The sequence below is a fragment of the Marmota flaviventris genome, chromosome 2 (genome assembly GCF_047511675.1).
Source record: "Marmota flaviventris isolate mMarFla1 chromosome 2, mMarFla1.hap1, whole genome shotgun sequence".
In the NCBI taxonomy this organism is placed as follows: Eukaryota; Metazoa; Chordata; class Mammalia; order Rodentia; family Sciuridae; genus Marmota; species Marmota flaviventris.
This window is the reverse complement of record NC_092499.1, coordinates 122821657-122848221: the sequence shown is the minus strand read 5'-3', so window position 1 is coordinate 122848221 and position 26565 is coordinate 122821657. Positions and strand designations below refer to the sequence as shown.

General features: G+C 40.1%; 1 protein-coding gene across 2 annotated transcripts; it reads left to right on the top strand.

Annotated features, from left to right (window-relative positions):
• The first annotated feature begins 7042 nt into the window (after positions 1 to 7042).
• Positions 7043 to 26545, top strand: Idh3a (isocitrate dehydrogenase (NAD(+)) 3 catalytic subunit alpha). 2 transcript variants are annotated; one of them, XM_027925742.2, is made up of 11 exons: positions 7043 to 7150; positions 11916 to 11978; positions 14589 to 14672; positions 18811 to 18925; positions 19620 to 19807; positions 20274 to 20407; positions 21341 to 21443; positions 21533 to 21597; positions 22678 to 22762; positions 23651 to 23803; positions 25024 to 26545. In XM_027925742.2, exons 1-11 carry the CDS (start codon positions 7124 to 7126, stop codon positions 25105 to 25107), a joined length of 1101 nt encoding a protein of 366 aa, XP_027781543.1. In that variant the 5' UTR covers positions 7043 to 7123; the 3' UTR covers positions 25108 to 26545. The 2 variants fall into 2 exon arrangements, with proteins under 2 accessions (XP_027781543.1, XP_071464637.1); XM_071608536.1 differs by having other exon boundaries at positions 7109 to 7219.
• The last annotated feature ends 20 nt before the right edge of the window (positions 26546 to 26565 follow it).

Below are 26565 nucleotides of genomic sequence, written 5' to 3'. Positions count from 1 at the left end.
TTATCTCTCTTAAACTCAAATTTCTTTTTTCAAGTAAGTGCAAGCATATAAGTGCTTTGGCATGTCTTCCAATGAATTGGCATGAGCATTTACATATTGAAAGACAAATTATTTGTTTTAGTCAGCTTTTACATCATTGTGACCAAAATACCTGATAAGAACAACTTAGAGGAGTAAAAGTTTATGTTGGCTCATGGTATCAGAGGTCTCAGTCAATAGACGGCTGACTCCATTACTCTGGGCCCAAGGGAGGCAGTACTTCATCGGGGAAAGGGCATGGCAGAGAGAAGCTGTCCCCTCAGGATAGCCAGGAAACAGAGAAAGAGGCCACAACAAAGATGCACCCTTCCAGGGCACTCCCCCAGTGACCAACCTCCTCTAGCCACGCCCTAGTCAGTTCATTCAAATTAGGATTGACAGATTAGGTTACAGCTCTTTAATCATTTTACCTCTGAATATTCCTACCTTTGCAGGAGTTTGGGCTTGGGAGGCTGAGACAGGAAAATCACTAGTTCAAAGCCAGCCTCAGCAAAAGTGAAGCACTAAGCAGCTCAGTGAGACCCTGTCTCTAAATAAAATACAAAATAGGACTGGGGATGTGGCTCAGTGGTCAAGTAACTTGAGTTCAATCCCCTGCACCAATAAACAAACAAACAAACAAACAAATATGAATGATGAAGTTCATGGTGATACCTGGAGTTATGTTTGGGCCACAAACCAGGTAGGTGATGGGGTCCTTCGCTGAGATGGGGAACACAGAGAGAGATCAGGTTTGGAGGAAAGTGAAGAGTTGTTTTCAGGGTGAAAGTTTGGAGAGCCCTGGAACTTCCAGGTGGAAGTGCTAAGGAACAGTTGCTCTGCAGGCCTTGATTGTTCTCTAAATGACATTGAAGAATTTGAAGTGCAAAGTCATAGTATCAATCTACCTCTTTGATGGGTAAACATTGATGACTTCCTTACAGCATGAACCAACCTGGGGAAGGAACTCAAAATAAAGGTTTGTGTCTCTTCTGGTGGTGATATCAGATCTTCAGAGGGCTGGGGCTCCTACAAGGTAGGGGATGAACTCCTTCATCTTTACACCACACAGCTTCCAGCTCCCGTCTGATACAGTAGGTGCTCTGCAGTGATTACTTGAGGAAACACACAGCAAATCCTGTTTGTGGAAACACCGAGATTCAGGGCAACTGTTCTTTGACCTGTAGTCACCGCAGTAGAACAACTGGGATCAAGTTTTCCCAGAGCCCAGCTCAGCCAAGCAATAACAGGAAATTGTGATAAAGGGAAAAACTGGATGATATGAACTTATCTCAGGCATCTCTTCACTCCTCAAGGCAAAGGTACAATTCCAGGCTTTAATGCCACATAGGGCATAGAAGGTGGCTGTACCTCAGGCAATATATGCCCGGCCATGAGGTCAAGGTACAAGGATTCTTTGAACACATGATTTTTATTGTATAAATAAAATCTGAGGAATACTAGAGGAGATCAAAAGGAAATCATATGCTCTTTACAGCATTATTCATAATAGCCAAAATTTGGAAATAGGGGTAAGAGTGTAGCTCAGTGGAAGAATGCTTACCTAGCATGTATGAGGCCCTGGATTTGATCCCCAGCACTGCAAAAAATAAAAACTAACTTGGAAACAGGGCTGGGGTTGTGGCTCAGAGGAAGAGCACTCATCTAGCATGCTTGAGTCACGGGGTTCAATCCTCAGCACCACATAAAAATAAAATAAAGACATTGCGTCCACCTACAACTAAAAAATAAATGTTTAAAAAAAACACTTGGAAACAACTCAAATGTCATCAACTGATGGATAAATAAAATGTGGTATATCCATACAATGGGACGTAACTTGGCAATTACAAGGAATGAAGTATTGATACATGCTGTGCCACAGATAAATCTTGAAAACATACAAAGTAAAGGAAACCAGCCGTAAAAGACTACACATTGGGGCTGGGGTCGTGGCTCAGTGGTAGAGTGAGGCCTAGCACATGTGAGGCCCTGGATTTGATCCTCAGCACCACATATAAATGAATAAAATAAAGATATTGTGTCCAACTACAACTAAAAACCAAACATTTAAAAGACTATAAGATAATACAAAACCAGACGTTATTTAAAAAAAAAGACTACACCTTGTATGATTCCTCTTATATGAAATGCCCAGAGTAGGCAAATACATAGAAAGCAGCTTCATGGTTGCTAGGTACTGGGCAGGGAGCTGAGGGAGCAAGCCTTACAGAAGAGCTTTCGAGGCTTGGGAATAGCAAGTACAAAGGATCTGAGGTGGAAGCATGGACTGATCCATGCACAGCAAGGGTAGCACATGTGCAAACCTGTAATTCCAGCTACTGGGGAGGCTGAGGCAGGTGAATCAAAAATTTGAGGCCAGTTCCAGCAGTAAGACCCTGCCTCAAAATAAAAAGTAAAAAGGGCTGGGAATGTAGCTCAGTAGTAGAAAACCACTAGGTTCAATCTCCAGTACAAAAAAAAAAAAAAAAAAAAAAAGACCCAAAAAACAAAATAGCAAAGAGGCAGGTATACGTCAAAGGAGACAGTGATGGGAGGCGAAAGCAGAGAATGGATAGCAGGACAAAATCATTTAGGGCTGTATGGATCACTGTCAGTACATTGTTTTTTTTTTTTTGTTGTTGTTTATTGTTTTTGGTCCTAGAGATAAAGCCCAGGGGTACTTAACTACTGAGCCACATCCCCAGCCCTTTTTTTACTTTTAATTTTGAGACAGGGTCTCACTAAGTTGCTTAGAGCAACTTGCTAGTTGCTGAGGCTGGCTTTGAACTTGTGATCCTTCCTGCCTCAGCCTTCCAAGCTGCTGGGATTACAGGTGTGCACCACCAGACCCAGCAGGACATTGGCTTTTACTTGGAGAGAGATGAAATACTATTGGCAGTTTTGAGCAGAAGAGGGTATCTCAGGTTGTGTGTGTGTGTGTGTGTGTGGGGGGGGGTGTTACTGGGGAATGAACCCAGGGCTTATACATGCTAGGAAAGCATTCTGCCTTTGAGCTATATTCCCAGCTCTTCTATCTTACGTCTTAGCAGGATCCTACTGGCAGAGATGGACAGACTATAAGTGGGCAAGTTTCAAAGAACAGGAACCGTTTAGAATCTACTGCATTAGTTCAAGCAAGAAATGACTCTGACTTGGGTCAAGGTGACAGTGGTAGCTATAGACATAGGGAGAAATGCCCAATCTGGCTCCATTTTGAAATCAGAGCTGACATCCAAGCATAGTGGTACACAACTATAATTCCACTGACGCAGGAGGCTGAGGCAGGTGGATTGCAAGTTTGAGGCCAGCCTGAGCAATTTAATGAGACCTGTGTCAAAATACAGAATAGAATAGGCTGGGGATGTAGTATGATGATAGATTGCCTTTAATCCCAGTGGCTTGGGAGGCTGAGGCAGGAGGATCTCAAGTTCAAAACTAGCCTCAGCAGAAAGTTAGGTGCTAAGCAACTCAGTGAGACCCTGAGAAATAAAAGAAAAAGAAAAAGAAAATAGAGCTGACCTTCAAGCTGTTGACCTGAGCAACTAGGAGATTGAAGTTGGATTTTATTGAATGGAGGAAGACTGTGGGAAGAGTCCTGCTCACAAGTAGAAAGAAGGTATAGCAGAGCATAGATCAATTTAAAATCTCTTTTTCTAAACATTAAACCATAATCTTTTACTGAGAAGCCAAGGAATCTTCATAATAATCACTTTTGAGGGCTGTGTGTTCCATTCAATTCATTTAACCTAAATTATACAACTATTTCCTTTGTTAATCATTAAGACTTTTATTTAATTTTCAAAATTACAGATAATACTCTAATGAATATCTTGTGCTGATTTTTTTTCTTTCTGGGTTTTTTTTTTTCCCAAGAGATTAATTCTCAGAAATGGATTTACTAGGTAAAAGAGTAAGAGTACTTATTGGCTCTTGAGACACATTGCTGAACTGTTTTCCAAAAAGATTGTGGCAGATTTTAAGGTCATCCAAAACTTAGAGTGTAGTAATGTCACCACAAATTGGACAATATGTGACATTAGAATTTTAATTTGCCCCAGTAAAAGGGTTAAAAGACTCCTGTTTTTAAAAATTTCGTACACATATTACAGTTAAGATTGAACACATTTTAAGTTCCTTTGTGTGTCTCTGGCTGTGAATTGATTGTTCAGGTCCTTTGCCCACTTATTTACTTAGGTCCTAATATCTCCCTTACTTATTTTTGAATTTTTGCCTAAAATGAAGATAAGGATGTACCCTTTGTCAATATTTTTTAGTAAAAATATTTAAAACAAACAAGTTCTGTTGAAATGATTTCGATGCCTTTTGTGAAAATGAAAAAAGAAACATTATATAATTTTATTCTATTTTGATGGTTTTTTAATTTAAAAATTGCCATCTTGATTGAAAAAAAATTCTTATGGCACACCTAGAATGAGTAGTAGTGGTTACAGATAAGGGCCTACCTTCTAGATCCTTCTCCTGAGTGGCCAAGTTTTCCCATAATCTGGTACAAACTTATCTTACTGATGATGTCTTGGGGCACTACACGGTGAAGGATTGGGGGCAGAGGGCTTGTTCAGAGGAGAGTGGCCTGCATCTTGGAGGAACTGGAGAATGTGTATGAGGAAGACTGATTGGCTTCTGGAGTCTAGGGCCGACACAGAAAACAGATCCCAGTTCTATCCTCCAGCTGCCCCCAGGCAGAGCACTTGGTTGTGGGAATTAGTCCCTTTCAGTATTGAGAAACTGAAGTGCTCAGGGTTCTACACTTCTCTGCCTGTAAGGCTTTGTGGTACCAGTCTCTTCTATATCCCCTTTCTCTCTCCCTTTTTATGAGACAGGATCTCACAAATTGCCTAGGTGGCCTAGAACTTGCAATCCTCCTGCTTCAGTCTCCTGAGGAGCTGGGATTACAAGTATGTACCACCACAGCTGACTGACATTTTTACCTCTTTAAGGACTGAGTCAGATGCTATCAGCTGAGGAATCTTAAATCCTCCCTCCCCTGCCACCTGTCACCATCTGAGACTTCTAAATTTCTCCCTCACTAGACTTGGAGGGCAGGGTTGGATCTTAGTTATTTCTTTGAACCCTCAGAGTACACCATAAGGACTCAGCTTGGAAACCTTTGTTGAACTTAAAGGTCCCTGGAGGAAGTTTCCAAATCAAGAGTATTGCTCCAGTACTTGGGAGATTTCCTAGTGTGGATGCCATCATGCATCATAATTTACTATCTGTGCCTCAGTTTCACAATATGGTTGTTGTGAAGATTAAATGGAGATTGGATAAAGCCATTCAATGTTTGGTTTGTTTTATAATCACCGAGCAGTAAGCACTTGGTGTACTAGTCTCTGTTCCAGAAACAAAGCTATAAGAGGTGCTCTCTGGGCTTGATGGTACACAGCAGGAAATAATTTATTAGGGTTCTCAGGACAAATAGGAGCTGAGTATAGGAGCTCTGAGTAGGAGAGAAGACACATGGATGGGTCTTGGGGGCTTCCCAAAGGAACGAACAGCTGAGCTGAGTCTTGACAAGTGGCTGGAATTTCAGCAGGTGGGAATGGGGCAGAAGGGCACATAGGCAGAGGGAATGGCATCAGCATAAGGGCAGAGGGTGAAACATGGGCAGCATTTGGGGGCTGGGGGCTGGCCAGCAGTCCTACTTGGCAGGTGTTACAGAGCTTTGGGGCTGGAAGGAGTAGTGGAAACTAGGATGAAAAAAGACAGCAGTGGCAGAAGAAAGCAAGAGTGAGTCAGGAGATTTTTAAAAGCAGGATAAGCCCTAGTCAGAGCTGTGCCTGAAGGAAAGGGCTGAGAGAAAGGACTGGAAGAGGCAGGTAGCTGGTGAGGCGGCTGTTGTAACAGTCTGTTCAAAACATAGTCGGGCACAGCGGGGCAGTGAGGATGGAGAGGACTGTAAGAGAACACTGCAGGGCTCGGTGCAGGACGGGGTTTGAGGGGAAGAGATTGATGACAGCCCTGTTTTCAGACTAGGTCGCAGATTAAGCTGCAATTTATTTTATCTAAAGAAAGTATTTGGCATCACTTCTCCAATGCACTCATTGATTTTCTAGGTGGATAGTTCCTCTCCTGATAGAACCCTTTCCAGGATAGGGTGGGAGGAGGAGACCTGGTCGCAGTTACCCTTGGCACCCAGCTAAGGGTCCTGGGGTGGGGAAAGGATGAGGGGGAAGGTATTTCCTCAGAGAAGCCTTCCCGGCCTTCCACGATTGGTTTGAATCATAAGCCATAGTTGACTGGACATTTGTGAGGTACTTGATGGATGATTGTCTTTCCCACTGGAAATATGAGCTCCAGTACTTAGAACAGTGCTTGACATCTGGTTGGCACTTAGAAATATTTGTAGAGCTGTAAAAATCTAAGGACCGATCAGTCGTTGCCCCGGACTGAGAATGGAAGAAGGGACTGACTGCAAATGGGCACTAGGAATATTCCCATGTCAAAAACTGCATTGTGGTGATGGCGGTTCAACTGTTTACATTTACTAAACAATCAGCGAGTACATTTTTTTAAACCTTTATTTTATTTATTGTTATGTGGTTCAGAGGCTTGAACCCAGCGCCTCGCGCATGCTAGGCGAGCGCTCTACCACCTGAGCCACAGCTCCAACTTCCAGAGGGTATATTTTAAGATATATAAATTATACCTCAATAAAGCTGTTAAACATAAAAATTATGATTTGTGGAATGAGTAAATGATTTCTCGGTTCACGGGATTGTAAACTCCCGCGCGTGAGAGGCGCGATCTCTCTCCAACTCTAGAAAACCGGCACTTCGTAGGTGCACAACAAACATCTTACTGAAACAGCGAATCAATGAATGAAAAGGGTGGTGGCTTCCCGGAGATCCTGGACCCGCCTCTTCCGGGTCGCAGAACTGTTCCTGGATCGGTGCGTCACTGCGAGACGAGCCCGGCGATTGGCTAATAGGAACAGCAGGGAGTGAGCGCGGAGAAATACCGAGGCGGGCCGGAGGTGGGGCGGGGCATCGGGGGCGGGGCCACGCGGGGCGGGCTCCGGAGGCCGGTGGCGCGCACGCGCCCTACTACCACCGCTGTCGCTGCAGTGAGAGAAGCTGAAGCGATGGCCGGGTCCGCGTGGATCTCCAAGGTGAGTGCTGGCAGGCCGGCATGTGCAGGCTGGCAGCAAGAGCAGGCAGGCCGGCGAACCGCGTGCTGGGTGAGGACGGCTTACGGGACCCGATGGGCAGGTGGCTCGCGGTCCTCGTAGACAGTTTGGGAGTCTGTTCTCGCCGCTGGTGCGAGGCGCTTGGTGGCCGGCACCCAGGGTCTGGGCAGCCCTGAACCCGGACAGCAGCGCCTCAGGCGACGACGACGTCAAGGTCAAGGCGGGGGGAACCGGCCCTGCTCCGGATATTACCATCGACCTTCTCCAGGGCCACCGCCCGGCCTAGCGAGCTGGGGAAGGTCACGGAGCCCCCGCCTGGGCTCCGCGGTCCTGGCTGCGGCCCTGCGGATGGTACCCATAGCCCCAGAGCACGGCTCAGGCCTTTCTGGGGTCTGCTTGGCTCTCGGCAGGATAACCGCAGGAGCAGGCGTAGGGTAGTGGGATTTCCCAGGTGAGGGAATCCCGGGGCTGTTTTTCATGCCAGATTTTGTCCTCCTTGGAGTTCTTCCCAGTCCGACTCTGTGCTCTTGTGTCTATTTCCCCTTTAAAGGGCACAGGGCATTTACATCTTGGCATTACTATTTGAACCCTGGGAGAGGGAGACTCACAGCATCTTCCTTTTACCTGTTTATTAGTGGGAGTCTTGCGATCTGGAAAGCTCAGTTGCTAGAGCTGGAGAGGATTTCAGATTATCTTCGCAGTTCCTTGGTTTTTCAGAGGAAAGAACCTAACAGATTTGCTCAAGGTCACACAGGAAGTAGGTGGCAGAGCTGGGAGAGGAACCCGAGTGTCTTGATTCACATTTTCAACCTTTTTTAAAAAAATTTGTTCCCCAGTACTGGGTATCAAACCCAGCAACGCATGCGTGCTAGGCAAATGCTCCAAGGTAGGCAGGTGCTATAGAGCTACCTCCCCAGCCCTCTCACTTCCATTCTGCCTGCTCTGTGGCCAAGGTCACATAGTAAATTATGTGTAGTACAGGGAATAACATGCCTTATTAGTATCCTGTTGCTATTAATGGGTGGTCCCCTTGGAGTCTACCATAAGCAACTTAATTTTTCTATAAAACTTGTTACTATTTTTCTCCTTTTTTTTTTTTTTTAAAGTTTAAAGATAGGTTCAGGGATACACTGTTATTTAGTGATAATATTTCTACACTGGAATTTAGGAGTCCTAGGTTTAAATCCTGGCAGTGCCATTCTTTGGTTGCATGACTCTAAGCAAATTAACATCTCTGAGCCTTAATATGCACATCTGCAAAATATCTGTACTTGTGTTGCCAAGTTGTTGGAGACTTAAATAAAATAATGAATGTGAAAACACCTAGAACATGCAGAAGGAACACAAAAATATGAAGCTTTTTTAGCCATCAGAATATTTATCTTGGCAGTCATCAAGAACACAGTGGTTTGTGGGTATCAATAACTGGTTTTTTTTGCTCAGTAACTAGATTGACTTTGTCACTCTTCTCAGATTGGGATTTGCTTGGGATGGTAGCTGTTATATTTACTTCTAAAGGTAAAATAACCTCTGTTTCACTGTTAAAACAATCCCTCAATCACTGGGCTTGCACTTAACACCTAGTTCATCTTTGGTAGGTACATTAAACCTTCAGAAGTGTGATCTGCAAGAAAAAACTCTCATATTGGGAGTCTAGAAAGCGTCAGGCTGTGGGTCAGAAGATGAAGTTCTCTGACATGGACCCCCAGTGTGATCTTTGGCAGAGTCATCTGACCTCTGGGCCAGTTTTTCCCTTTAGGGATTGGTGCCTCAGAGGCTGACCCTAGGATGGAGGGAGTGCTAAGTTGGATGCTGGGTTCAGAGCAGATCCTTTACTGGGTTTTAATTTATTTATTTGAAAAAGGGGATCTGTACCTTAAAAAAGCTTTTCTCATAGAGAAAATAGAGGGGTTCTAAAGACTTCTGACTGTGAAATACTATAATGTCTGAGTTGCCATTAGCAAGCACTTATTGAGCCTGCCTTACATCCATCCAACATTGTATCTATTATGTTTTTAAGATGGTGTATTAAGGTTAAAAAAGGAAGTAAGAAGCCAGGGATTAAGATGGCCCACTGAGCCTGAAGTCAGAAGTTCAGGGATCCAGTAAAGGCTCTGCAAGCCTGGCCTCAGTTTTCTCATCTGAGAATCTCTCTCTCCAGGTTTTATCAAAATACATAATGTGATATATATATGAGAGAGAGAGAGAGATATGTGTGTGTGTGTGTGTGTGTGTGTGTGTGTGTAATATAGGAGATAGGGCTCTAAAAACTCTTTAAAAATTTTTTTTTAGTTGTAGCTGGACAATATCTTTATTTTCATTTATTTATTTTTATGTGGTGCTGAGGATTGAACCCAGTGCCTCATGCTTGTGAGGCAAGCGCTCTACTACTGAGCTATAACCCCAGCCCTAAAAAATCTTATTTTATTGAAGGTTCTAGGTCATCCTAATGTCTTTATTTTTTAAAAAATTGTTTCTAATGTCTTTATTGATGGAGTATTGCTTTAAAAGCTTGGAGGAAAGGTGACAAACATGGAAAAAAACGGTTATTGAGGAAAATTGTTTCATGTATTAAGTCTGGGATACAGGCTATGGCTGTGGCACTGTGGCAGAGCGTTTGCCTGGCATGTGTGAGGCACTGGGTTTGATTCTCAGCACCATGTAACAATAAGTAAAATAAAGGTCCATTGACAACTAAAAAAAATTTAAAAAAATTTTTTAAAAAGTCTGGGATAGAAACAGAAATATGATTGAGGTTGGCCTCAGTGTTTACAAAAGTTTATTGGGCACCTCCTATGAGGCAGGCAATGTCTAGGTACTGGAGATTCAACAGCAAACAAATCATAAAAAAAAAATCTTTGCACTCTTGGGGTTATATTTAAAGCTAGGTTTTTGAAGTCTTGTATCACAAGGATGTGAGTCTATTTTGTGTGTCTTTCCCTCTTTACTGGATGAGGTGGTGAGGTGGAAAGTGGGGAAAAGAACTTTTACAGAATAGCTTTTAATTGGCCTCTTGTCCAATAATCTACCTGCTGGGTGGATGCATCTATGTTCTAGGATGATGATTTGGCTGAGAGCTTGGCATAGACCATTCTTTCAACTTGGCCCTGTCTTTTATTTTTAATCCAGAGACATGACTATGTATATATAGGATTATAGAATACAATTCATACACACTTTCTTGAATATTGGTTTTTGTCCCATCATTTGTAGGGCCAATATTTCAACAAAGGTTCAGGCTCCATAAGGGAAGACTAAGATAGGATGTAACAGATGTCTCTTTGCTCTTGTATTTAGCATGAAAAAAAGTTACATTTAGCATTTTTAGTGAGTTTTAATGCCTTTATTATAATGTGACTTTATCAGTCCTTAAAGAGTGAGTTATTAGAGTTTGAATTAATCTTTTAAAATTTATATTTTTGATGTATGATAATGTTGATTGGGGGACATTACCAGTGGTGATGTCTTGGAGTGGTGGGATTACTGGGTGGCATTTTTTTGTATCTTTTTCTAGTCCCCCCCAAATTAACAATAGTGACCATATTATCTGTATTAGCAGAAGAAATAAAGTTATTTAAAATCTTCATTCTGCATGGCATCAAGTGGTTAGGAATAAACTTTCTTAGATTTTATCATACAGTGTATTTTCTTTCTTTCTTTTTTTTTTTTTTGTACTGTGGATTGAATGCAGGGGCACTTAATCACTGAGTTACATCACCAGCCCCCCCCCTTTTTTTGTTATAGATAAATACAATGCCTTTATTAATTTATTTGTTTATTTTTTATGTGGTGCTGAGAGTCACACCCAGTGCCTCACACATGCTAGGCAAGTGCTGTACCACTGAGCCACAACCCCAGCCCATTTCCAGCTCTTTTTATTTACTTTTATTTTTTGGTACCAGGGATTGAACCAAGGGGTGCTTAACCACTGAGCCATATCCCCAGACCTTCTTTTTTCTATTTTATTTGGAGACAGAGTCTTGCTGAGTTGCTTAGGACCTCACTAAATTGCTGAGGCTGGCTTTGAACTAGTGATCCTCCTGCCTCAGCCTCCTAAGCTGCTGGGATTATAGCCAAGTGCCACTGCACACAGCTTTATTTTTTTGAGACAGGATTTCACTAAGTTGCTTAGGGCCTCATTAAATTGCTGAGGCTGGCCTTGAACTTGGCATTTTTCCTGCCTCAGCCTCCCGAGTCCCTGGGATTACAGGTGTACACTACCACACCTGGCATAAAGTGTAACTTCTTAATATTCATAGGAGAAGAGTAAATGTAAAGTATGGTTGGAGATACACTGGCCAATGAGGCAGAAGAACTGGATTCTGGTTTTCCATTTTGCCAGATAGTCGCTGTGACTGTAGGCATATTGCTACCCTTTGGACCCAATGATTCCACCTGTGAAATAAATGAGCTGTGCTTTGGATTTCATAAGGATCTTCCTGGATCTAAAGTTATTGGTACTTTTCTTAAAGAATATGTTATCCCTAAATTGACCTGGAGGTTAAGAATGTTGATGTAAAACCATTCATATCAGAGAAAATTTCAGTATTTGAGCTTAAAAAGTATAGTTTTATTCTCAGATCATAGATAAAACATGAAATATTTAGGCTTTCAAATCTGAACAAGCTAGCTACATTGAGCTAAGATGTGATAAAGATATTCCTAGGAAGTGCCCAAATTTGCAAATTTGCAGCACTAAATGTTGTTTAATTCTGTGGATAACATTTCTCTGTTGATATTAATGTAGGTCTCTCGGCTGCTGGGTGCATTCCACAATCCAAAACAGGTGACCAGAGGTTTTGCTGGTGGTGTGAGTATAATTATGTCTTTTATTTTTCCCTTTTAGAAGTTTCTCAAGAAAGATGCTCTAATACATCTATTATATAGCATTAATCTCCATTTATTTAAATCTAGGGAAATTGGGCCATGCTTTTAATGCATATTTAAATTATTGGCTAACATATACACAAACCTATTAGGTCACTTGCATATGTAAAAGAATCATATTACAGCTGGCTATGTAAGCCTGTCACATTAATATCTTGAAGGAGCCTTGTTATAAAAATAGAATTACCCTTGAGCCTGTTACTTTATTTCACAATCTCATTTTGGTAAGACAATTTTTTTTCCTTAAAACTAGTGCAAATTGAGAGAAAATTGTTGAGAAGCTTCAAAACCTGCTTTGCATTTTTAATTTGTGAGCTTCCCTAAAAACAGTAGATTGCCAATTAGGAATTTCTCAAATACTTATAAGCCCTGTAGGCTTATACTTTCCTTATACAGTCTTTATAGACTATCATTTTAGTGGATCATCTATTGCTCATTAAATCTGCTGCTTTTAGAATTCCTAGCATTAGAGTTCTGTGCTTTCAGAACTGATACCACATTTTTGGAACATTCTGAGACTGTGGGTCAGTGATTTCCTGTTCATTTTTATTTTATCCCCCTTTTATAGAATCTGATTTGATTTGAATTTCATAATTCCTATACTCCCATATAACATTTTATGCCATGAAGAATTTATAAGACCAGAGTACATTTTTTCCCTTTATTTACTTTTTGTGCTGTGGAAGAAAATTCTAATTTTCTGATGGCCTGATGACATTGGGAGAACAGGAAGAAGCCAAAGGATTCTTTTGGCTCTGCTTATGCAAAAAATGCAGAATGAGGCTTGCACTTCAAGCTCAAGGATGGCTAAGCTGGCATTTCAAACATGTTCTGAAAGCTGATAAAGATGATCATTGCTATCTGCTGTTATTTAATTTTCAGTTATCTGTTCTTTAAAAATATTAGCTTGGTGGAAGGGATTATTTTCAAGAGAAATAAGAGGAGATATTTATTTTTTAAAAAACTTCTTCAACTGTATAGAAAAATTGAGAATTAGTCCACCTGCCCAGGAGGGATCATTGGAAGGCAAAAGCAAGAAACTTCTTTCAAAAAACATATAGATCAAGCAACTGGAGCCTGTTGAAATGAAGTTCCCAAATAATAAAATGATAGTTCCCAAATGGAAAGAGAGGGTCATTAAAATCTTCTGATTTTCCCCCCTTACGTATTTTTATTTCTACATTTGAAATGCTGGCTAATTTTGGACAAATCATTGATGTTACATCATAAGTAAACTTACTGTTGTTCTAGGTCTAATTCAGGCTTTGCAGGTCTGCTCATGTTTTATTTTTATTGGTTACAAATCACATTGCTTATCATTTATATTATACTTATCATTAAGAAGGCAGTTTTTAGGGGAACTAAGAAAAGTGAAGGCCCTCTCTTGATGTAAGGCCTGTTTTTTTTCTTTTTCTGAGTGTCAAACAGAGCTCTGATATTCTAGAAATGTGTCTGAAAGAGCTTTGTAAGCCTGAAGAAGTTGCAGAGGGAACTTTTCCAGGATTACATGGACAGGAAAGTTGTCTTCATGAGGAACTCTTCTAAATTTTAGTGTGAGAACATTGTTGAAATGTTTTTGCTATCTTTGTTTTATAGAATTAATTAGTCTGGGAGCTTGTCTGAAAAGAAATATCAGTTGGGAGGTCTACTTGGTGGTTTAATTTATTTTTGTTTTATTTAAAAGAGCATCATTTGGGTTCTTTTTAAAACCTCTGAACTCAGATAAAGAACAGTTAGGGAAAAGAGAATGTGCTGGAAGATGGAATCAGATTTCCCAGCCTCACACAGCAGAGGAGGAAGTGAGGGAGAAAAGCGTGGCAGTCCCCATGAGGAACCAGGAAGAAAAAGGAGCAACCGCAAATTCAGACTTGAGGTGTCTGAGGTCCAAAAAGCGGGCTTGCAGCCTTGACTGGAGAGTAAATCTGAGCAGAGAGTCACTGGAGGTGCCAAGAGATGGGCAGAAAACCTAAAGAAGGATAAGGACACAGTATACATCAAGTTAATAAGGAAGCAGAAGTCACCAGGACAGTGAAGATATTTAGCAAAGAAATTTTAGAGGGAAAAATATATAATAAAGTTAGTTTAGTGATAAATGTTTAGTATAATTTTTGATACCAGTATAAAAGTGAATTCCGTATGTAACGATATGGGTGTGTTTAAGGGAAGAAAGAATTTTTGGACTCTGGTTTGTCTTTAGAACCCTGCAAGGGGTCCACAAGGGGCATTGCTGCCCAGTTTCTCAGTGGTTACAATTTATGTCTGGGGCAGCTGGGCAAAGCATGTTTCCTTCATATTGCAGAATAAAGCCCTGCTTCCTGAAAAAAAAAAAAAAAAATGAATAGAATTGTGGAATATCTTGTCTATTGATTCCTATCTCCACTTTGATTGTCCTGGGGAAGGTTTGTCTATTTTCTTAGCAGCATTTGAATCTTTCTGAAGCATCCCTATAAAGTGGATTTCTGTCACTGATGTTTTTTTTAACCCTTCAAAAATCAATTCTTACTATTTTCCTTTAATGATTTCTTGTATTCAGGTTCAGACAGTAACTTTAATTCCAGGAGATGGAATTGGCCCAGAAATTTCAGCTGCAGTTATGAAGATTTTTGATGCTGCCAAAGTAAGTTGGCTTTAAAAAAAAATCTATATAATAGCAATTTGTGGAAGAGTTTCTATGAACTCTTTGGATGAATTGCATACCATAGAGTTGGTAAGGTCTGTTAGTCTCCATGGATTTTCAGTTTAATAATGCATGTTTCAGCATTATTTGTTACCCACCATTTTATTTTTGATATATTTCACAGTGCTTATCACTGAGAAGCTTAGTGTTTACTAGATTTAAAAAATATATATCCTTTAATGGATATTCAGTACAATATTGTTAATATAAATTACACTAATATAAATTTTGCCAATATAGTTTTGTTCATGATCATGATAATACTTAATGACAGACTGAAGCAGTGGGCTTAGAAATAGAGTAAAAACTTCCAGACCTGTCAGACCTAAAATCAAATTAGGGCTTCAGCTCTTACCAGCAACTGCCTCACCTTAAATAAGTTGTTTTATCATTATGGATAAATTTTCACACAAGGTTATAAAGATTAAATATTAGGAATGTAAAGCCCTCAACTCAATAATCTCATCCTTCACGATCCCTGAATAAATGTGTTTTCTAGGTGTACCAAACATCTAAGTTTTAGATGATCAGTGTGTAAATCTTAGTGCTAACTTGAGCCTCTACTGCTTGAAGTTCTTTCTCCCTGTGCTCTGACTGGAGCATAGCTCCCTCCTGTCCTTTGACACAACAGATACTATCTGAGCTGGTGGTGCCAATGGCAGTGTGTGTGGCAGAATCTCAGCAGTGTCTTGGCACTTAGTCCCATAGCAGCTTTGAATTTGTTCTGTGAGCTACTCCCAATAATTCTTTTTATCTTTAAGCAAACAGTTCTTATTGTTTCTAAACAAGACCTCTAACTTGTATACTTTCATAAAACGAATGAACTAAATTAGAAACAGTGCCATGAAATTATTCCAATCTTTTCCTTTGTGACTAAATATACATAGACAATGGAATTAATGAGTTTTTCTGTTGTAAGAGAGGTGCAGTATATCAAATTCCACTTGTTGAGTTTTATTCAAATAGTCCTCCAGAGAAACATTTTTTCCCCTTACTAGGGATTGAACCCAGGGGCATTTTACATTGAGCTACATCCCTAACCATTTTTGTTTTTTATTTTGAGACCGGGCCTCACTTAGTTGCTTAGGGCCTTGCTAAATTGCTGAGGCTGGTCTTGAATTTACAATCCACCTTCCTCAGCCTTCCAGGTCACTGGGATTACAGACATGTGCTGCTGTGCCTGGCTTGCATGAAGATGCCTTATACCCAATATTTCTTAAATAAGGAAGAGAGTCTAAGTGTTATTAGCGTAACTTTCAAGTTTCTGGATTTTTTGATATGCTTCATCATCCATATTTTTTTCTCTTTCATCAGTGATTTTCTTAAGCCATCAGTTAGATTATGTCTCTGACAGCCTTTCATAGCTTCGTTGCCACAGGCTGATATGGTGGATTATTACAGTATATATTTTTCACAGTTTTTTTTTCTTTTTTCTAACACTGCATTCATAGTAGTCCAGTTGTTTTCTCAGACACTTGAGTCCTCAACTAGCCTGAGCCAGTTCTGCATTGAAAACTCTCAGTGCAAAAGCAGAGCTGGAATTCTGCAGGAAGCAGCCAGGAACATAAGTAACTTTCATAATCTCATTTCTACAGCAGCTCCAGGCAGTAGTGGTCAGTACCTGAAGCATTCTCAATCTGCTGATTTCCACCACATTCTGCTGGTCATAGTATAGGTGTTCAAAAACCCCAGGGCTCTGGCCATCATAGGTACAGGTGATCGAGGCTAAGCCACAGCAGGCCGGGCAGAGAACCCAATGTGGAGGCTCTTGTTACTGTCATTGTTGGTAGTTTAAAATCTGCTATATATTAAGTTATTGAAAATAGTACTGCTGTATTTGTGGAACTTTGAACCCTGCCTGGATTAAGGTTCTTAAGCTCTGCCAAGTTACCTGTCTATCTTGGTATACCTTCATGTCAAAACAGAGAATATAATTGATGTTTAGTTAAATAGAAAACTTTTAAAAAATCTTTTCTTTTTCTGGTGCTGGGAATTGAACTCAGGCCCTCATGCACATGCTAAGCACATACTCTATCACTGAACTATGCACCTCTCCCCCAACCCCCTGAAAGCGTATTTTTTAAAAAATTCTAATGTGGTATTTTCATTAAGACTGGGATGGGTTGTGCTCTATATGTGTAGTAAGAATTGTAATGCATTCCGCTGTGTGTACTTAAGAAAATAACAACAATTAAAAAAAAAAAAAAAAGACTGGGATGGGGTATTACTACTTCTGGTAGCCCAGCCGTAGATTTAGGTAAATATTTTAAAATACTTTTGGGGGTTTAGGAAACTTGATGCTTTATTATTATTTATTATTATTCCTTAAACATGCTAGGTGAAATAATGTGTAAAATTAAATAAGTGCCTATTATAATACTAATAGTTATAAGCTGAGCAATGAAATCCACTTAAATTATACAAACATTTTTTTTCCTATGTTAGTTTCTAATTAAAACTCCTATAGGTCTGAGGTTGTGGCTCAGTGATGGAGCACTTGCCTAACATATGTGAGGCATTGGTTTCAATTCTCAGCACCACATACAAATAAATAAATAAAGTAAAAGATCCATCAACAACTAAAAAATATTTGGAAAAAAGCAAAAACAAACTCTAACAGAGGACACAATGCTTATAAAGTGATAGATTCCCCAAAAAAACTGCAATATGATTGCTCAACTCGCTCTTAAGCTCTATAGGAACAAAGACCTTGTCTTATTCTGTACTTTTGACCCTAGGACATGCTCGATGTGTTGGTTGTCGAATATGTGTGTACATACACACAAGGATGTGGGTAGAAAGAAAGGGGACCCTGGTTTATACCTTAAGTTGGTACCTTTAGGTTATATAACATTTCTGATTTTTTACAAACAGTTTTATTGAGATATTATTCTCCATACTTTTCTATCATTAAACATATACAATTCAGTTTGATAGTTTTAGGTATATTCACAGAGTTGTGAAACCATCTACAGAATTTTGAAACTTTGTGTGCGTGGGGGGTACTGGAGATTGAACTCGGGGCCTTGCACATGCCAGGCAAATGCCCTACTACTGAACTACACTCCCAGTCCTAATTTTGGAAAATTTTTATTTTTCTTATTTATTTTTGGTACTGAGTACTTAACCCAGGGGCACTTTACCACTGAGACATATCCTTAACCCTTTATTTTTTAATGTTTTGAGATAGGGTCTCACTATGTTGCTGAGCTGGTCTCGAACTTGAGATCTTCCTGCTTCGGACTCCTGGGATTACAGTCCTTCACCACAGTTCCCAGCTTGAAAGATTTGATCAACCAAAAAGAAAACTATTACCCAAGAGCAAATTTTTATACCCTGATCCCTGATCCTTTCCCCTCCCTTGCCCTAGGCAACCACTCATCTACTTTCTTTTTTTAAGAATTTAACCTTTATTTTACTTATTTTTACATGGTGCTGAGAATCCCAGTGCCTCACCTGTGCTAGGCAAGTGCTCTATCAATGGGCTACAACCCCAGCCCTACTTTCTATTTCTATAGATGCCTTTTCTGGACATTTCATGTAAATAAACTTCTATAACATATGGTCTTTGGAGCTGGGGTTGTAGCTCAGTGGTAGAGTGTTTACCTAACATGAGTGAGGCCCTAGGTTTGATTCTCAGCATCACCTGTAAACTTAAAATATTAAAAAAAAATATGATCTTTTATGATTGACTTCTTACACTTATTGTAGTATTTTCAAAGTTCATCCATGTATCAGTACTATAAAGTGTTTCTGTGAACCACAATTCTCCACTCCTTAGGATAGTTTAATTATAGCCACCTTAAGAGTCCTTGTAAAGAAAATAAGTGAGCAGATGGCAACTGGGAACATTGACTGGGCCAGAGTAATGTGGAGACTCCCTGTGGGCACGCTAGAGAATGACACCTCTGTTCTCGTGCCATTAACTATTTGGACCTTATTGTATGTGTTTTTACCAGTTGTGCCCCAAATTCCAAGTCTATTTATCAGACCGTATGTTATAGAAGTTTATCATTGTAGTGTGAATGTCAGTCTCATTGAGTCTTTCCAGTTCACTGTGCTCTGGTGTGGCATCTAGGCACCTATTCAGTGGGAGGAGCGGAATGTCACTGCCATTCAAGGACCTGGAGGAAAGTGGATGATACCTCCGGAAGCCAAAGAGTCAATGGACAAGAACAAGATGGGATTGAAAGGTAGCACTGAAGTGGAAATGATGGTTATTATTGATTTCTGCTCCAGGTGTCACATTTTCAAAAGTTCCTGCACATAAGCTAAATAAGACCTGGCATCAATTAAAGTAAAGCAATCCTTTTGTAAAGTCAACCCTCGGAGTAAGATACTTTGTTTTTTGAGACATTCTTTTCAAACTCCAGAAAAAACATTGAAGTATTACTAGCCAATACCAACGGACAGTATGTGTTTATCTTCAACTAGATTTGTCTTGTGCCTAATTTCTACATTTTTATTTTAATACACATTTAAGGTCATGATTCAAAATTACTAGCATGTGACATAGAAATTTGGCACAGGCTATAAATCCATAGACAGATCCACATATGAATCTCATTTTGCCACTTACTGACTGAGAAGCTTGGGCAAATTTCTTATCTTGGAATTGTTTTTCACCCTTCATTTTTGAATGACCCTTGTTCAGTGACTGAGGTTTGGATAATGTTCAGCAGCTGTTATAGTGCTTGTCCTCAGGATGTTCTGAAGATGAGAAATGCAGTTCATGTTCCAGAAAACTCCTGGGAGGATATGTTCCTCCTTACCTGGATCTGAGGGAGTGGGTAAAGTTTGAGACAGAACACAGTTTATAAGGGGGCTTCTAGTAGGATAGTAAGACTAGAATGTATTCTGTTGTCATCTGGGTATTCTTTATTACAGGCCCTTTAAAGACCCCAATAGCAGCCGGTCACCCATCTATGAATTTATTGCTGCGTAAAACATTTGACCTTTATGCCAATGTACGACCATGTGTCTCAATCGAAGGGTATAAAACTCCTTACACTGATGTAAATATTGTCACCATTCGAGAGAACACAGAAGGAGAGTACAGTGGAATTGAGCATGTGGTATGTTCACTTCAGATACTTTTCTGTTCTTAAGTTGCTTTCTGTGTACTTGGGACAATTGTTCAAATTCTCAGTTGAAAATGTCTTCCAAAGACAGCTCAGATTTACCATGTGAGGAGTTGTGTGTGTTTGTCTTGGTGCTGGGTCTCTGGTTGACTCTACTCAAATGGAGGCCAGGAGGAACAGAGCTTGGTGTGGCTTAGGGTACAGGCCTGGGCATCTGGGCATTCCCCATTTCTTGGGCAGGTGACTACCTCTGTACTTCAGTTTTGCTTCTCTGTACAGTTGGGGCTGATACCTACCTCAGGGCCTGGTTTAATGTTAACTCCATTGACATACTATCTGTGTGATGTGGCCATGCTGGCCGACCCCATGCAAGCATGCCACAGTGATGTGGTTTACATGTGGCTAGCCAATGAGTTGTTGCCACATCCTTTCCAGTGTGCAGGGCTTTTTCTTCTTTCAGATTGTTGACGGAGTTGTGCAAAGCATCAAGCTCATCACTGAGGAGGCGAGCAAGCGCATTGCTGAATTTGCCTTTGAGTATGCCCGGAACAATCACCGGAGCAATGTCACAGCTGTGCACAAAGCCAACATCATGTGAGTTCCTGTAGGGGCCAGTGCTCCATTTTGCTTTATTGAGGGGAGAGCAGTGACCAACCATCCCTTCTCTCCACCTTGCTCCTCCATCTAGTATCTTTGAAAAAGAACCTTGTACCAATCAGAGGGTCCAGCATTTCTCTTCTGTTAATCTGCTATTTGTTGGGCCTCACTGGGTATATGACAGGAGTAAAAGGCAAGGGACAGAATTGAGGTCCTGGAAGTTAAGAAGAGACTAAGGGTTACCCGAAGAGAAAGGTGGAGAAGATTTGGGGTCCTCAGATGCTGTGTCCAGTTAGCAGAGGCCATGTTATTTATGCTTTAGAAATAAACTAGTGGGGATGTTTTAGAAATGGCCTCATGCTCAGGGTCTTAAAATAGTCAGTGCTAATGTTGTCTGATATGTTCCTCTAAATAGTTCAAATTATCCTCATGCCCAGGCTATTAAAGGCCATCTCTGAATATATAAACACTTCCTAACAAAGAAAAGTTAACCATTTAAATAATGAAATTAGATTAACCTTTAATATAATTTTAATAATATTAATGGGGTCTGGGAATGTAGCTCATTGGTAGAGTCCTTGCCTAGCATGCCTAAGGCCTTGGATTCAATCTGAAGCTATACACACACATACAAGTTAATAATATTAATGGTTATTTCTTAGATCTTGCTGGGTTAATATTATAAAGATCTAATCTTCTCTATCATGATCAAACTGTTTTACATTTTTATTCTTTTATGCTTTCAAAGGGATCCCAAAATATTTTGAACTTGCATTTTATTAACTGCCTAAGAAACCATTTTGCCATAATGAAATCAGACATCTTAGCTTTTGGAACTTAAATTTCTTGCATATAATTTACTTCTTTGATTTGATCCTTTTCTTTCTGCAAGCCTTTGTTTTTCAGCAGTTTTTATTTAATTAAATACAGGCGAATGTCAGATGGGCTTTTTCTGCAGAAATGCAGGGAAGTTGCAGAAAACTGTAAAGACATTAAATTTAATGAGATGTACCTTGATACAGTATGTTTGAATGTAAGTATATATTTATACTTTCCTTTCTTTGAACAGTGTGCACGGTGTGCAATTTTTGATTGCTAAACGCACAATTGTATTCCTTGTAGATGGTACAAGACCCATCCCAATTTGATGTTCTTGTTATGCCAAATTTATACGGAGATATTCTTAGGTAAGTCTCCCCACTTTTTAAAATTTTTTATTACCTATAATTTATAAATATTTGTGTTAGCTTTCTGTTGCTGTGACAAAATACCTGAGATAAATCAAGGGAGGAAAGGTTTTTTTGGCTTACAGTTTCCGATATTTCAGTCCATGGTCTCTTGGAGCTATTGTTTTTGAGCCTGTGTTAAGGCAGAACCTCATGGTGAGGAGGGCATGATTGTTCATCTGCCATGAGGTGAACCAACTACCTTTTGACATAATTTCAGATTTTCTAGTAAAGTTACATGAATAGTACAGAGAATTCCCTTATAGTCAGCACCTAGATCCCCCAGATGTTAACATTTTACCTTACTTAATCTTTTCCTCTTTCTCTCCCTTTTTACTTCCTCCCTTTCTCCTCCTTTTTCTTCTTCCCCTCTCTATTTCTCTCTCTCGCACGCGTGTGCATGCGAGCGTGCACACACACACACACACACACACACACACACACTTGTACACAAATATGATGTTGGGGCTGGGAGTATAGCTCAGTGGCAGAGTGCTTGTCTAGCATGTGTGAGGCACTGGGTTCAAGTCTCAGCACCACATAAAATAAATAAAGAAAGGTACGTGTCCATCTACAACTAAAAAAAAATATGATGTTGGCCAAATGGTGACTTTCTAGACCCATCTTTCTACGTTTGTTAGTTGGCATTTTAATATAAAGATAAACTTTCCTTCTCATTTATTACTTGTTTACTTATTTATATCAATGTGGACTCATGGTTTTCTGTTTTCTTGAGTGGCATGTCCATGACTGCCATCACTAATTGATACTCAGATTGTTCCCACTTGGCCAGGGAAGCTCGCTTCCCCATGGCTCCTGGGTCCTTTGAACTCAGCCCTTATTTGGGCCTCATTTTGCTTCCTGGCATAGTAAGCTGCTCCAGGATTATCTGCCTTTTTCTAATCTTAGCCTGGAATCAGCCATTGCTCCAAGGAATCCTGGTTCTTTTAGTGGTGAATAGTATTTATAAACTAAAATTTCAATGCTAGAGGTGAGATGTTTCTTTTTAAAATGTCCTTTGAAATGTTTTTCTGCCCCCAGTGACCTGTGTGCGGGACTGATTGGAGGTCTTGGTGTGACCCCAAGTGGCAACATTGGAGCCAACGGGGTCGCCATCTTTGAGTCGGTAAGAACCCTCACACATAAGCAGAGTTGGGGTTGGATTAGCATGAGAATTCGGGAGGGATTATCAGTATGCATAGGCTTTAACTTGGGAGTTTTGCCAATGTAAAAAAAAAAAATGACACTTTGTGTATTTTTTTTTTTTTTAGTGTGGTGCTAAGGATCGAACCCAGTGCCTCACACATGGTAGACAAGTGCTCAACCACTGAGCTACAGCCCCAGCCCCTGTATATTGTTTTTTATATAGCCTTGTTTTTGATCATTTCTCTCTAGATATATCTTTATATATCCTTCCTCACTTACAATACTTTACCAAAAATTGACTGGAAAAAGATTGTTGGTCCATATTTTTTGAAATTAAATTAAAAAGTAGCTCTGTTTCTCCAAGGCTTTTCTTTTCTTCCTCTCCTTCCTCTCCTTCCTCTCCTTCCTCCCTCCCTCCCTCCCTCTCTCCCTCAGTACTTAGAGATGGAACCCAGTGCCTCACTCATGCGCTGAGCAAGCCCTCTACTACTAAGCTACATCCCTCCAGCCCCTTTTATTCTTTAATTTTTATTATTGGTATTGGGGATTGAACCTGGGGCCCAGCATATACTAGGCAAGTGCTGTACCACTGAGCCAACCCCAAGTCCTATTTCTAAGATCTGTGTCAGAAGAATTGCACATAGTAGTTTTCAATAATTTTTTTTGTTGTTCTTGATGAGGAAAGATGATTGAGACCCCAGCTTCCCCAGAAGTAGGCAGCTTGATTTTTTTTTTTATTATTCATGCTGGGGATCAAGTCCTGGAGCTTCTGCCTGCGAAGCACATGTTCTACATCTGAGCTCATCCTCAACCAAGGGCTTCTTGTTCTTGTCTCTCTCTTGCTAATGTTACTTTTCTTGATGTGTAGGTTCATGGGACTGCCCCAGACATTGCAGGCAAGGACATGGCCAATCCCACAGCCCTGCTGCTCAGTGCCGTGATGATGCTACGCCACATGGGACTTTTTGACCACGCTGCAAGAATTGAGGCTGCGTGTTTTGCTACAATTAAGGATGGAAAGGTATCTGTAATGTGACCTACTTGTGCTAGGTAAAATGCATTTCTTTCATGTGCATTATCTGCATGAAGGGTACACATAATAGCTCTTAAGAGAACCAGAAGATTTGACATTAAACAGGTATTCTAACTGTGGGCTCCCTGAAATGTGCGCACACACGTGCATTTTCTGAGGTGAGGATCTGAACACTTTATCTGAACAGGGTTAAGGAGCATTGATGGACAGTGTGCAATGGAAAGAGCAATGGGAGCCAGCCCAGGTATCCTGTTGTTAACTGTGTGATCTTGGCCAGCTCCTTTTCTTCTTAGCATAATGTTGTCAAAGCTGACCCCATTAATAAGAAACAAGGAAAGAAAGAAAATCTTATAATTTGAGATTACATTTTAGTCAAAATATAAGAAATGCAAGCTTTTGTTGTTGTTGTTGTTTTTAAGTGCTGGGGTTTGAACCCAGAGCCTCTGGCCTCTTGCATGCTGGGTAAATGCTCTACCACTGGACCACATTCTCAACTTGAAGCTTGTTTTTAATAAGCTGACAGTAACTTTAGGGGTGTTGTCTTTTTTCTGAAGCTATATTTGAAGAATTATGTTCTAGAACCCAGCAAAGAAATGCTTAACTTACACAATAGACCTTCTTAATTGTGTAGAATGCAGATGTAAGATAATTAAACATATCAAAATCTGTTTATATTAAAGAGAGTGAGTTGTTAGAAAACAGATTGGTTGTATGAGAGATTTTTCTTGCAAAGAGTGAAATGTCAGAGTTAGTCATTTAAGTATTTCCTTAGTATTTGTTTCTCAGCCTCCAAAAATAGATCAGAGCCTGTCTAAAATTTTTTCAACTTTAAAAATTCCCCAAGGACTTTTCATGAAACCACTTGTTTAGATTTGTTTTCATTTAAATATCCATGATCAAGCACTATTTTTCTTAGGGTCTAATGTAAGAACAAAGGGAAAATTTTGGAAGATTTTCTTGGTTACTCCCTTTGTAGCAGGAGCAGCTCATTTTTTGTGTTTTTGTGTATGCTAGCTAGTTGGGTTTTCCCAGGCCTTTCTGGTGGGTGGATGGCATGTGATGGAATGACTTTGAAATGAGGAACTAAGCAAGTTATAGCAGGCAAGTTCCTTGCTCAGTTGGCATCTCACTGAGGGCTTTAAATAAAAATTCTTTGCTTTAGTGTAGTATGTGGAAATGTTTTTACTTTTGCCTTTTTCTTTCCTCAGAGTTTAACTAAAGATTTGGGAGGCAATGCAAAATGCTCAGACTTCACAGAAGAAATCTGTCGCCGGGTAAAAGATTTAAATTAATGCCTCTACAGATGGCACTAGCTGCAGTCACTCCCAAGGGACACCACCGCATAAACCTCTCTCTAGAATACCTGCTATTATATGTGCATTTGGTTTGCTTGTTCCTTGACAGAGTACATTTTAGATCTGACCTTTTCTTAGGAAAGTCTGTGCAAAGGATGCAGGTGTGATGTCCCTAGGCCTGTTTTCGAAGGACTTTTTCCAAGTATTTCTTTTATTTATTAAATGTCTATCTGATAAACCTTTTTTGTAAACTGTACGTGGACTGTATCATTTGCCATTGTTAACCATTTTACACTTCAGTTAAAATAATTTTTCCTCAACTGTAAATATTATGATACAGATTAATAAGAGAAAACATCTAACTTTTTAAACAAAAGTCCTATTTTTTTTGGTATATGAAAATAAACTGGGATATTGGCATAATAGCACAAGATGACATAAAACTAAATGGGCATAAGAGAAACTTCTTGGGAAAGTTCATATCAAAATAGTGAAATGATATATTCCTTGATGGTATGGAAAATAACAGATTTGTCCTTTACATGAATTAATATGAATAAAAATTTCAGATCCAAGAAATATATAATGAGCAATGTAATTTTGTTAATAAGATATATAATATATTGGGTTCAAATCCAAAACTGCATTGTGTATTCAATTATTTTGTTAATCTTAAAATTTAATATTCTTTGCAAGAGCTCTTAGTGAAGCAAAGTAATTCTTTTTCACTGGACACATCATATGTGTCATGAATTGTCACAGCTTATGAGCCCCTGTACTGACACCCTGAGTTCAGGCCAAGGAGCTAACCATTGTGCACACTTACTCTTGCATGTCACTGTCTGGAAACAGACCGCACTCCAACTGGTACTGCCCAGGTGACACTGCTTAGTGGCCTGATCACTTTTTTGGCTGCAGTTAAGGAACTTGGGATGTTGGCTCTTGATTTTGCATTTCAGTGGCTTCCCCTTCGCCTCCCTCTGAGCACCAAATCACTGCCCTCTGCCACAACAGCACCAGTAAAAGATGCCATTGCAGAGACAGGAGCTGACAGCTCGAGCTGATTGACAGAATCATGCCATAATGGGTCCTGGGCTTATCCGCTTATGACCTTCAGGCATCTTCTTTCCCCAGCCCCCTCTCTTCTGCTACAGCATGAATAGTTACCCTTTGGCCCCATACCAAATGCAACTCATGTCCTCCCTTGGCTCTTGTGTAAATTTGCAAACCCGTGGCTTTGCATAATGTACCCAGGTCACAAGGGTATTTCTTAACAACAAATATCCCTGTCTGGGTCAGTTTTTAAGCTTGTAACCAGACTTATAATCTTATGTGTATTTTACTTTGTTTTAAGCTGCCGCTTCCTCTGTTTTATTGGAATGTGCTAATAATCAGTGGCTCTTGGGTTCACGGTAATAAAGAATTCCAAAACCAATTGAGATGTATGCCTTCTCT

Bases quoted from the DNA above. Each gene is read 5' to 3' on its own strand.
- Idh3a (XM_071608536.1), top strand. From the start codon at position 7,124: ATGGCCGGGTCCGCGTGGATCTCCAAGGTGAGTGCTGGCAGGCCGGCA. The intron at 11,979-14,588 runs GTGAGTATAATT...TCTTGTATTCAG, and splicing joins CCAGAGGTTTTGCTGGTGGT to GTTCAGACAGTAACTTTAAT. The intron at 18,926-19,619 runs GTAGCACTGAAG...TCTTTATTACAG, and splicing joins GAACAAGATGGGATTGAAAG to GCCCTTTAAAGACCCCAATA.